This window comes from Chlorocebus sabaeus, chromosome 11 (assembly GCF_047675955.1).
Source record: "Chlorocebus sabaeus isolate Y175 chromosome 11, mChlSab1.0.hap1, whole genome shotgun sequence".
Classification (NCBI taxonomy): domain Eukaryota; kingdom Metazoa; phylum Chordata; class Mammalia; order Primates; family Cercopithecidae; genus Chlorocebus; species Chlorocebus sabaeus.
The window spans coordinates 54,644,126-54,655,678 of NC_132914.1; the positions used below are offsets into that span (position 1 = coordinate 54,644,126).

Here is an 11,553-nt window from a genome sequence, read left to right on the forward strand (position 1 = left end):
GGTCCAGCCAGGGGAGAGGGCGCCCCAGGCCCCAAACTAGCTAGCGAGTCCTCGGGACCCCCACGCTCGGACCGCTTTCCAGAACTCCTAACCCGGTCGCGGGTCCGCGTCCCCCTCCCCCGGGCAGCGCGTCAAACCGGCGCATGCGCACTCACCGGATTGCCGCGTAGCTCTTTCTCCCCCCTCACCAACCTTTTTTCTTTCCCCGCCCCTTCCCTCCCTCCCTCCTCTACCCGTCCCCTCCCTCTCCCCCATCAGCCCCCTCCTCGGCACTTCAGTCCAGGGAACAGCGGTGCGAGCTCCAGGCCCATGCACTGAGGAGGCGGAAACGAGGGGAACCCCCAGAGCTCCATCAAGCCCCCTTCAAAGGCTCCCCTACCCGGTCCACGCCCCCCACCCCCCCTCCCCGCCTCCTCCCAATTGTGCATTTTTGCAGCCGGAGGCGGCTCCGAGATGGGGCTGTGAGCTTCGCCCGGGGAGGGGGAAAGAGCAGCGAGGAGTGAAGCGGGGGGGTGGGGTGAAGGGTTTGGATTTGGGGGCAGGGGGCGCACCCCAGTCAGCAGGCCCTCCCCAAGGGGCTCGGAACTCTACCTCTTCACCCACGCCCCTGGTGCGCTTTGCCGAAGGAAAGAATAAGAATAGAGAAGGAGGAGGGGGGAAGGAGGAAAAGGGGGACCCCCCAATTGGGGGGGTGAAGGAGAGAAGTAGCAGGACCAGAGGGGAAGGGGCTGCTGCTTGCATCAGCCCACACCATGCTGACCCCGCCGTTGCTCCTGCTGCTGCCCCTGCTCTCAGCTCTGGTCGCGGCCGCTATCGACGGTGAGTGAGATTCCGCGTCCCCCTTGGACCCCTGGGGGCACCCTCTCCCCAGCCCCCACTCCTGCGTACGGATGGGGAAGGGAGACGCGGGAGGGGGTGCCTTTTGTTATCCCAGTCCAGCTGACACAGCAGCGGCCCGACTGGGGGCGGGGATGGGGGTCCGATTTGGGGGATGGGGGCCCTGGGCAAATGATGCTTCCGTGGGCCCCCCAGCACAAACAAAGACCAGAGAGTCCTGGGTACAGAGAAGAGGGATCCCCATTTTTCTGATCCTGGGGAGGAGAGGCCTTCTTTTCCTATCTCTGTTCGGGGAGGGCCTCTGCCTCCCCTACATCCTCCAACCCCCCCACCCCCCATCTGAATTGTGAAGGAATCCGGATTTGCAATGTTCGGCTGCAAAAGGGAGTGGGGGTGGGGTGGGGGGGCTTTTTGCAGTGACCTCTGTAGCTCGAAGGGGGAGCCAGGCCAGGGGTACCCTGCTGGGCACAGGGCAGGCAGGCCCCGGAAGGCTGTGGATGGGGAGAGGGAGGGCACCCTGCTTGGGCGTGATATCGACCCCAGAGCCCCGGCTGGAGGCCTGGGTGCTGAAGTGGGCTCTTCCCCCTCTCAGGGCCTCTGTCAGTGGCCTGGGGTAGGGCTGTGTTGGGGGGCAGAGAGGGGGAGCTCGCCATACTATGTGACTTTGAATTTTCCTTCTTAATTCCTGGGAGCTTTGAGATGAAAAAACGTCAGATGTCATCATTGGGGAAGGGGACTGGAGAATGGCCTGGAATGCTGGGGTAGGAGGGTGGGGGAGGCTGCCTTCTCCCTGACTTCTGGCTTCATCACAGTTGGATTGGAAGGAGAGCTGGAGGTTGGATGGGGATTATGGCTGTGCCCCCACACTCCTTTAGTAAATGGGTTTATTCCCTGCACCCCTCCAAGCCCAAAATCCCATATACACACATTTTGTATATTGCAGAGTTAGGCTTAGGCTAGAACTGCGTCCTTTTGGGGAAATGGGGTGCCTCTCTTCCCTTTTCTTGTCAGCTGTTTTTTTTCTCTTACTTGTGAGTCACTGGTTCAAGTCTTGCCCAAGCTTTAAGCGTTAAGCTGGGGTCATGGGGTTGGGCTGGGCTAGGTCCCTGATTTGAGATGGGGTGGGATCTCATCCCTTCCTGTCATCTTAGCCCTCTCATCCAAAGACAAAACTGGGCCCAATACCATCATACACCCCCTCCTCTGTCCTGCCAGAGTGGGATTGGGAAAGTTTTTCTCAAACCAGATTATCTCCCTCCCTCTCCCTAACTTGCTTCAATTGGGGGAGGAGACTTACAGGGTCAGGAAGCAGCTGTGCCCCCCAAAAAACACATTTAGTGGCCCTCAGTTCTGCCCTCTTGGGGACTGTCTACCCCCCACCCCCACCCCACCAATTATCTGCCCCGGAGTAGGAGAGGAGCTTTGCCTGAATATCCTCCACACATCGCACAGCCAGTCATTATCTGTGCATAACTCCTGTCATTATCATGTGTTTTTCTCTTGTTTTCAGCCCTGTGAGGTGAGAAGGGAAACTGAGGCAGGGAGATTGGCGTTGCAACCACTTCTGAGAGGAATAGAAAAAAAAATTGAGAGAGAGAGAGACCCATCAGAAGCCCCATGAAGGAGGGTGGATAGAGTTAGGCAGAAGCAAGAGGGTGTCTGTGGAGAGCAAGGAAGGTCAGGAAGGGACCCCAGATAGTGTCACTCCCAGGGCCCTTAAAGGAGTTCTATTTGCCACACCAAGTTAGTGGAAGAGAGAGACTGGACATGTTCTCCTTAACTATCTCCCTACCCTTTCTTAAAATGTTCACCCATACGCCCTCTGTATCTCCAGCTCAGATCAAACTATCTGAAACCCCAGGAGAGGACCCCTCCCGAAACACACACCAGTGGTTCTGCCTTGGGAGTGGGAATATAAATAATCAGCTCCACCCCACTCTTGGGTACAGGGTGGTGAGAAAGGAGAATTGCATAGAAATGTAAGTTCAACTCCATCCAGAGGCAGCCTAGGGGATCCCTTATCCCTAACCCCTGCCCTCTTGCCTCGGGGTCCATCAACACTGAACTTTCTTGTTTACTTTCCAGAGAATGAAAATGACCCAGCTCACCTGACTTAGTATGTAATCTTCCTCCTGCTATCACAGCCTTGCTGCTTTCTCTCCAGGGCAGCAATCCTAGGGGCTTTCCTACCTCTTCTACTTTCTCTTCTATGTCTGAATCTGCCTCCGGGGTCCCCTGCCCTTTGGGGAGTAACATCACTCCCCACTAGTGACAAAATTGAGTGTACCTGCTGCTGGAGAGATTGGAGAAAGATGGGGTGGAGAATGGGAAGCGGGACTATTGAGGGCCCTGCTGAGATTGTGAACATTTTCTAGTGGGGAGGGTACCCCCAGACAGATACAGCTCAGAGAATAAGGCTGACTTCCTCCCTCCCTTTTTCCTGACCTTTCTCCACCCACCCCCTTGAGCCAGCATATTACCAGTTACTAGAGTAGGTACAGTGGAAGTGAGTTACGAAGCTGGGCTGTTAGCGTCCTGGATCCCTGAGAGAAAGTTCCAAACTCCTTTCTCCCTGATCAGACTCACATCCTAAACGTCTCCCTTTGCCTCACTGTCTTTTAAAGCAAGAATGTGTAAGAAATTCATTTTGGGGTTGGAGGGATATTTTGATGTTTAGGGCTGCTTCACTAGACATCTTTTTCTTCCGATCTTGTTCTCTTGTTCTCTCTCCTCTCTTCATTTTCTCCATTTTTTTTTTTTTTTAACCCTCAACCACCCTTCCATCACTGAGCCTCCCAAAGGATGATAGCCCAGGTTCTGGCCAGTCAGTTCCTGTCCAGATGCCCCCATTCTTCAAAACCCCTTCCTTACCTTTTGGGAAGCCCTTCCTTACTCAAGTCTAACTCTCTCTCCTCCTGCTGCAGTGTGAGACCTTGCACATCAGAACCCCAAAGCCTAGTTTTATTCCCTCCCAGTACTCTCTTCTCAGGGTCCTCCTTGCTCCTTAGACTCTCTACCTTTCAGGTCCTCCAGCTCTGGGTGTGGGCTTATTGCTCTTGAGGCACCTGGATGCAGTTGAACGGTACTGTGGGAAGGCCCCTGACTTGGTGGTGCTGGATTTGAGCAGTAGAGAACCTGCCTCCCCCTGCTGTCCCAGATTTCAGCCTGGTTAGCAGGATCCTGCATTGTTTGGAGAAGGAAGCAGTTGGCTTTGGAGTGTTTCCGGTGCCATGGCCTCAGGCACCAATATAAACCCTCCCTGGGAAAGAGGTGAGGGGTGTATGTGGAAAGTGGTCCCTCTTGCTCCCCCAGGGGAGATAAGAGCCTCTCCCCCCAGGCCTTAGCTTCCCTGACGGAAGAGCTCCATTTTCCTTCCTCCTTTCTACCCTTCTGACTCCAGGGGTGGTAGTGGTCCCTATTCTGGGTCTCCCTTGCATCCGGCACTGCCTAGGACCGACACTGTCTCTCCAAGCTAGGACAGATCTTGCTCCCACCCTACCCTAGGCCCAATGGGGTAGTCATTCTCTGGGTTCATCCCAGGACAACTGTGTCATCGCCTTGGCAATTTCTGGACTGAGCCCCCTTCCTGGCTTTTCTGCCTGTCTGTCTGTCTTTCTGTCTGTCTCTCATTAGTGTGCGCTGTCTTGGCTTTTTAGAAACTCTCTGTCTCTCACCCTCTCGGTTCATCTCTTACTGCCAAACCTTTGTGACATTATCTGCCCTTCTTTCTGCGTCTCTGTAACTTGTCTTATTTTTCTCTGCCTATCTCCATTTACCCACGTCTAGGCCTCTTGGTATCCCAAAAGCTTCTTGGGAGCAAGAGTCTCTTGGGGCTTTCCCACTTACCCCCTAGCTCCCTCCCCTCTGTTTTGGCTATTTTTCCCCCTTCCTGGCCAGACCCAGTGTCCAGTTCAGCACCAAAAGTTTCCTCTCCACTTTCCTCCGACTTCCTCTTTCTTCTTCCCCCTCCACTAATTTGGGGAATGGGTTTTGGAGAGAATGTTTCTGGAAGAAAAGAACTTGATACCCTTTGTGGGCTAGGAGGGAGAAAGGAGGTATTTCAGAAGGAAGGAGGGAGGTTAGACTTCTGGCAGAACTTCCTCCTGACCAGGAGCCTAAGAACTGGAGAAAAATGTAAGGAGTGAGTCAAGAGCTTGGAGCTTTTACTCTGGTGAGCATAAGCTGTGTGTGGCTGGGGTGGGGGGAGAAGGAGGGGAGGCTTAGAAATGCCTGGTGAGTGATATAGTGACCTCTGGAGGCCTTCTGGGGGTCTGGCTTTTATTTGTGGGGAAAGGAAAAGCTGGTGGGGGAGGTCACGGGTCAGGCTAATGTCCTGCTGCGTCAATATTGACTCAGAATGGAAGCGGAGACCCTTCCCCTCCCCTGGCTGTCCAAGCCACCCTGTCTGTCTGTCTGTCCAGGCCGCAAAGCAGAGGCCCAGACTCAGGAATGACAAAAATGTGTCTGAGCCTCAGGAAGGAGCCACCGGGCAACACCCAAATAACATAAAATTCAATGAAAACCTCTCGGTTTGGGTTTGGGAGGCCCTTGCTGCCCCACCCCCATAGGGTTGAAAATTCAGATTCCTGCAGGCTCTGTCCCCGCCCCCTTGAGCATCCTCCCCCAACTCTGTTCCCTTAGCTATATCCTGTGGTTCCCTTTCAAAAACCCCCCTCTCACCTATCTCAGAGGGGAGCCTATCTCTCCTTCTGCTGTGTCCACTCTTAAACAGGGCCCCAAGGGTCCCTGTCATGCTTTTGCAGTCCCTGAGTCTCCTTGTCCTTTAAGAAGCACCTCTAAGGTCTTAACTCTCTTCCTCGCCCTCGCCCTCGCTCCCTCAAGGGGTATCAAAGGATGGGTTCCCCTCCTCTGGAGAAGACTCCTTCAGGGTTGGACTTCGCTGTCACCTTCTCTGGCCAGGAATTCTCACCCCATTTCCCCACCCCTAAGGTCCCAGAATGGGACAGAGGATGACAGCCAAGGCTCAAGCAGGGCAGTGGGGTCTGTGTTGTGTCTGGACGCACACCCAACTCTACACCTCCTGCCCTGGCTCCAGTTTGGTGGCCCTGGGGGCCATGGCTGGGCTGGGTGCCTGGGTTTGGGGGGTGGGGCAGGGTGTTGGCCAAGTTAGCATGGCAGTCACATTCATCTTCAGGCAAAGCTGAGAACAGACGGCCCCTGTGTCCTGGTGTTCTTCCTCCAAACTCACTCGCTCTCCTTCCTCTCTAGTTCTCTCCTCCTTCTCCTGCCTGTCTTCCCCTTCCTCTGTCCCATTCTTGCTCCTCTCTCTCTCCTCTGTGCCCTCCCCTCCTCTCTGAGGAGCCCTGAAGGCCACCCCTCATAATCCTCTCCCCACTGCCAGGGCCAGAGAACGACAGCGTGCTCCCTGTAATTTCCCTTCCTTGTTTTTTGTTTTTGTTTTGTTTTGCTTTTGAGACAGAATCTCACTCCATCACCCAGGCTGGAGTGCAATGGCACAATATCTGCTTACCGCAACCTCCACCTCCCGCTAATTTTTGTATTTTTAGTGGAGACGGGGTTTCACCATGTTGCCCAGGCTGATCTCGAACTCCTGACCTCAAGTGATCTGCCCATCTCCGCCTCCACCTCTCAAAGTACTGGTACTACAGGCGGGAGCCACTGCGCCCAGCTGGTTTCCTTCCTTCCTTCCTTCCTTCCTTCCTTCCTTCCTTCCTTCCTTCCTTCCTTCCTTCCTTCCTTCCTCCCTCCCTCCCTCCCTCCCTCTCTCACTCCCTCCCTCCCTCCCTTTCTTTCTTTCCTTTCTTTATCTTTCTCTCTCTGTTGCCAGGCTGGAGTGCAGTGGTGTGATCTCAGTTCACTGCAAGCTCTGCCTCCCTGGTTCACCTGCCTCAGCCTCCCAAGTAGCTGGGACTACAGGTGCCCACCACCACGCCCAGCTAATTTTTTGTATTTTTAGTAGAGACGGGATTTCACCGCGTTAGCCAGAATGATCTCGATCTTCTGATCTCGTGGTCCGCCCGCCTTGGCCTCCCAAAGTACTGGGATTACAGGCGTGAGCCACCGTGCCTGGCCTGGTTTCCTTTCTTAACCTGGCTCCATTCCATGGCCAATGAGGAAACCACCGCTTAGTTACCGTCACTCTGTGCCTCAGCTTCCTCATGTGTGAGATGGGGGTTGCAAGGGCACCCACCTCACAGGGTTGTAGGAACTAAGTGAGTTAATAGTTACTGTATTTCCAATCAGTGGCTGGTGGTTAGCAAGGTGAAAGGGTTAGCTCCTATCAGTCATGGAGACTGCAAGGTTCTCTCATGCGGGCCAGGAGGCGGGAAGGCCTTAGCGCGATGTTGTTCTCTCATCTAAACTGCAGGCCGCAAAGGTGGGTTTTCTGGGTGCTGGATTCAGACACAGAAGGCTCTGCTGAGGGGAGTGGGGTTGGCTTTCCCTCTAAGCAGATGATAAGTGTCCTACCCCACCCCCATCACGGCTCCCTCCCAGCTCTGAGTGAGGCTTCCCTTGGCTGTGTAGACTGCCCCAAAGTCGTTTATTTGTTTCTTTCTTCCCTCTCCCACTGAAGGAAATCAAAGACAGGCCTTAGCCTTCTCACTCCAGATTCCTGGGGCCTTCAACATCAGCCCTGACAGGAAGTTCTTTCACGTATCTCTCTGCAATCCTTGTGCTGGCCAGGCCCTCAGGAGATGTGGCCCCCTCTCCTGGTGCTGCTGTGGGATAGGGGCCTGGTCCCTCCTCTTCCTTTCACTTGCCCCATCCCCCATCCCCTCCCTGCAAGAGCACATCTGGTTTGTGAATCTCTCTCATTCCAGCTTTTGGAGTTTGCCAGCTGCTGTTTCCTCTGTGGAGTTCAGGCCAAAAATGGGGGTGGGGGACAGCGGGGGGACTCACTGAAGGCTAAAGGAGGGGGCACCATGGCTGGGATGTGAAATGGAGGGGAGGTTAGGTGACCACCCGGTGACCTCAGGCCTTGGCTGTGCGCTCTGCCCCTGGGAGGAGCCACGGCATGGACCAAGTCCCAGGTGGGTGGCACGGGGGTCTGTTTCTGGGTTCCAAACATCCCATCTGCCTCTGAGTCCCATTCCAGCCCCCCTCTTCCCCCTCAGCCGGCCACGGCTGGTCAGGGGAAGCGGACAGTTCTCCGGCATGCTAACTAGGCTGGCGGGCTGTGTTTCCCGGGAAGACCTCACAGCTGGCCCAGTGGGGCAATGAACTCAGCATTATCCACCTCCTCAAGGGGCCTTTATTCCAGGCTCAGGGTGGGGGCCAGGAGAGGGGGGCTGAAGGGGGAGCCTGGCTAGGCCATCCTTGATGTGTTTCCTGAACTCGGTCATTTTGGCCAGGGGCCTGAGTGCAGTCCCCCCTGCCAGCGGTGGGGGTTAGGAGGGAGGACATCTCGGTGTGGCTCCCATCAGACTCCCTGCCTCCTCTGAACCCCCCTGACATTTTCCTTATACTTCTGTCTCTGCCCTGCATTTGCATTAGTTGGGTACAGCTGTCTTCTCAGGCGACTCTGGCTTCTGCGGGGCAGAGGGTCATCTCACCCTCCTTGGCACCCTGATGCCTAGTGCAGTGCCTGGCATAGAGCTGGCCTTCAGTGTGTGCCAGCAGAATAGAAATGCGATGGCACAGGCTGAGGAAAAGGCACGAAAGGCCGGGAGACTGGGAGCCCAGCCTTGGGTGGGGGAGAAGGGGTGGGTGACTGTTCCTCCTGTGAAGGATGTGGTGATAGAGGTTGGGAGGAGCAGGAATGGGAGGTCTGGTGCGGATTTCACTGGTTCAGAGTTTGGAGTCAGCTTAGCTGGTCTGAGTCCTGGTTTTGTCACTTGCCAGCTATTTGACCCTGGCCAAGTCACCTGGCTCAATTTCTTCATCTGTGAAATGGTGGTATTAGTTGTCCCCACTTTGTCATACTGTGGAGGGGATTAAATAAGATGATAATGGAAAAAACTGCTTTACCACAGTTCTTGGCACATACTGAGCCCACAACAAGAGTTAGTTGTCAGCCAGGCACAGTGGCTCACTCCTGTAATCCCAGCACTTTGGGAGGCTGAGACAGATGGATCAGCTGAGATCGGGAGTTCGAGACCAGCCTGACCAACATGGAGAAACCCTGTCTCTACTAAAAATACAAAATTAGCTGCACGTGGTGGCGCATGCCTGTAATCCCAACTACTCAGGAAGTTGAGGCAGGAGAATCCCTTGAACCCGGGAGGCAGAGTCAAGATTGGCAGTGAGCCAAGATTGCGCCACTGCACTCCAGCCTGGGCAATAAGAGCAGAACTCCATCTCAAAAAAAAAAAAAAAAAAAAAAAAAAAAAAAAGAGTTACTTGTCGCCACTCTTAATTCCTCCTTGGGGATGAGGGAAGAGAATGGGGTAGGAGTGAAAGAAGTCTGGTTGGGGTGGGAGGGTAGGGCCAAGAGGTCCTGAATATAGTAGCTAACTAGGTTGACTGGACTGAAACCAGTTCCTAGAGTTCATTTCAGCCATCCCCCTTCCTCTGCTCCCCAATTCTGATATCTTGAAGATCTTTAGGTTCTTCTTCCCTCTAAGGATGTCTACTGAAAATACCCCTGAGGTCTAACCAAGGGAGGCTGTGTCTTTAGAGAATGGAGAGGACAAGATAGGTGGATCACCTGAGGTCAGGAGTTTGAGACCAGCATGGGCAACATGGCGAAACCCCGTCTCTACTAAAAATACAAAAATTAGCTGGACATGGTGATGCATGTCTGTAGTTGCAGCCACTGGGGAGGCTGAGGCAGGAGAATTGCTTGAGCCCGGGAGGTGGAGGTTGCAGTGAGCTGAGATTGTGCCACTGCACTCCAGCCTGGGGGACAGAGTGAGACCTTGCCTCAAAAAAAAAAAAAAAAAATTAGGAAATGGAGATGGAAGCAGGGCTCTCCATCCTGCCCATTCCTGCCCAGCCTTGCCCTCTTGTGCCTCTGCTAATACCATCTCCAACTACTGTGTGTGCGAAAGGCATCCCTCCCCACTGCTCCCAGCTAGGGGCCTAGTGATTAGGGGTTGGGAAGTATGGGGTGATGGGTCAGGGGACCAGGAGCGTCCCAGAAGGCAGAGAAGCAGAGAGGTTAGATAAGAACAGCTCTGGGCCTGTAGTAGTAGTCAGAGGAAGATAAAGAGAAAACACGTCAAGGCCTAAATGTACCCCCCTTCACCATCACTCTGTCATCAAAGCCAGGGGGTGCTGATGTCTGATCACAGTAACCAAAAATAGCAAAGGCTTTGACCCTGACTCCTAGGAACAGGCAGCCTAGAGGACTTGGAGGGGTGCAGTAAAATGTGCTTCTGGATCCCCCCACCCCCACCACAGATACACAGTGTGTAGGAACTACCCAAAGCCACCTCCTGACACCCCCAGGCACATAGACCATGGCTCAGGGTCTGGGCCAGATGGAAACTGATGCTAGGGAAGGAAGAGGAGTCCTAAGGAACTTTAGGGCCACAGAGTCAGCCTCCACCCTTCATTTATATCCCCTTTCTTTCCTTGCTCTAGCACCTAAGACTTGCAGCCCCAAGCAGTTTGCCTGCAGAGATCAAATCACCTGTATCTCAAAGGGCTGGCGGTGTGATGGTGAGAGGGACTGCCCAGATGGATCTGACGAGGCCCCTGAGATTTGTAAGTACCTTTTCTGGATTCTTCTCCCCAAACCCTTAACTTATCCCTCTTCCTTTGGCAGATGTTTGGGAGGAGGACAGCTGATCCCTAGCCTGGCATGGACCTTGCGCAGTGATTGTATTTGTCCATGACACAGCTAAAACTGTCCTTTACCCCCTTCAGAATGCTTCGCGTGGTGCCTGTTGGGCTTAGAAATGGCGCCTCAGATTTCTCCCTCCGGTGATGCACCCCAAGACAGTGTTCTCTGGGCTGACAGCTTTGCTAGAAGATGGCCCGGCCTCCCTTTCCTTCTAGCTCTTCCCTTGTTCCCCCTCTCATTCTCCCTGACCCTTGATGATTGGCCCCAGGTCTTGTCGGATCCTCAGATCTTCCTCTGTCCTTTTGCTCCCAGGCCAGAGGCCACTGGCACTTGCTCAGCCCCATACCAGAAGCCCCACCCCTGTGTGTTTCCCGCCACCCCCGCCTTCCCCTGCCCCCAGTAAGTGGTGTAATCAGAGGCAGCTGTTTTAACTGGGAGAAAGGTCCCCGCCCAGCTTTTGCCCTGCCAAGGGAGGTGGAGAACTTGTTGGTGGGACCCCAGAGTCCTGGATAGCTGGCACAGTCCTGGTGGCTCCACCTTTAGCCCCTCTCCTTCTTGGTTAATCTGGGCCAGGGTCAAAGCGACCCTGCATTCCTAGGTCTGTCTCTGTTCTCTCTCGTGGGCTTTATCCTGCTCCAGTCCTATCTGGAGTCCTGTCCCCACACCCCCACCCATAATTATCAGGGGTAATTTTAGGGCTGGAAAGGGAGCCACGAATGGGCTCTGCCTCACCCCTACACTCTGCCCTGGAGGGTGGGGGCCAGGGGTATTCAGCGAGTATATGTATGGCGGAGTGCTTCAGCCTGGAGTCTCTTCTTGTCTGATGCCACCTGCTCCCCCACACTTTTGACCCTGATTCTTGGGCATTAGAAGTAAAGAAAGTCATGCAGAAGGGCCAGATCTGGCTCTTTTTGTTCATTCTTCCTTCAGTTTGCTGTAAACCTCACCTTATATGCATTACCACTCTGTTCACGCTCATACCCCCTGGACTCATAACATCACACACA

The 11,553-nt window shown here is 54.4% G+C and overlaps 1 protein-coding gene across 2 annotated transcripts in view; it reads left to right on the plus strand.

Annotated features, from left to right (window-relative positions):
- Positions 1–259: 259 nt before the first annotated feature.
- LRP1 (LDL receptor related protein 1) overlaps positions 260–11,553 on the plus strand; it is an 85,266-nt gene continuing 73,972 nt past the window's right edge. Inside the window, exons 1-2 of one of the 2 annotated variants that reach the window (XM_008003739.3) lie at positions 260–819; positions 10,345–10,467. In XM_008003739.3, the coding sequence (XP_008001930.3) occupies positions 753–819; positions 10,345–10,467 (190 nt within the window). In that variant the 5' untranslated portion in view covers positions 260–752. The remainder of the gene's footprint in view (positions 820–10,344; positions 10,468–11,553) is intronic. The other variant, XM_073020874.1, reaches the window with a different exon arrangement.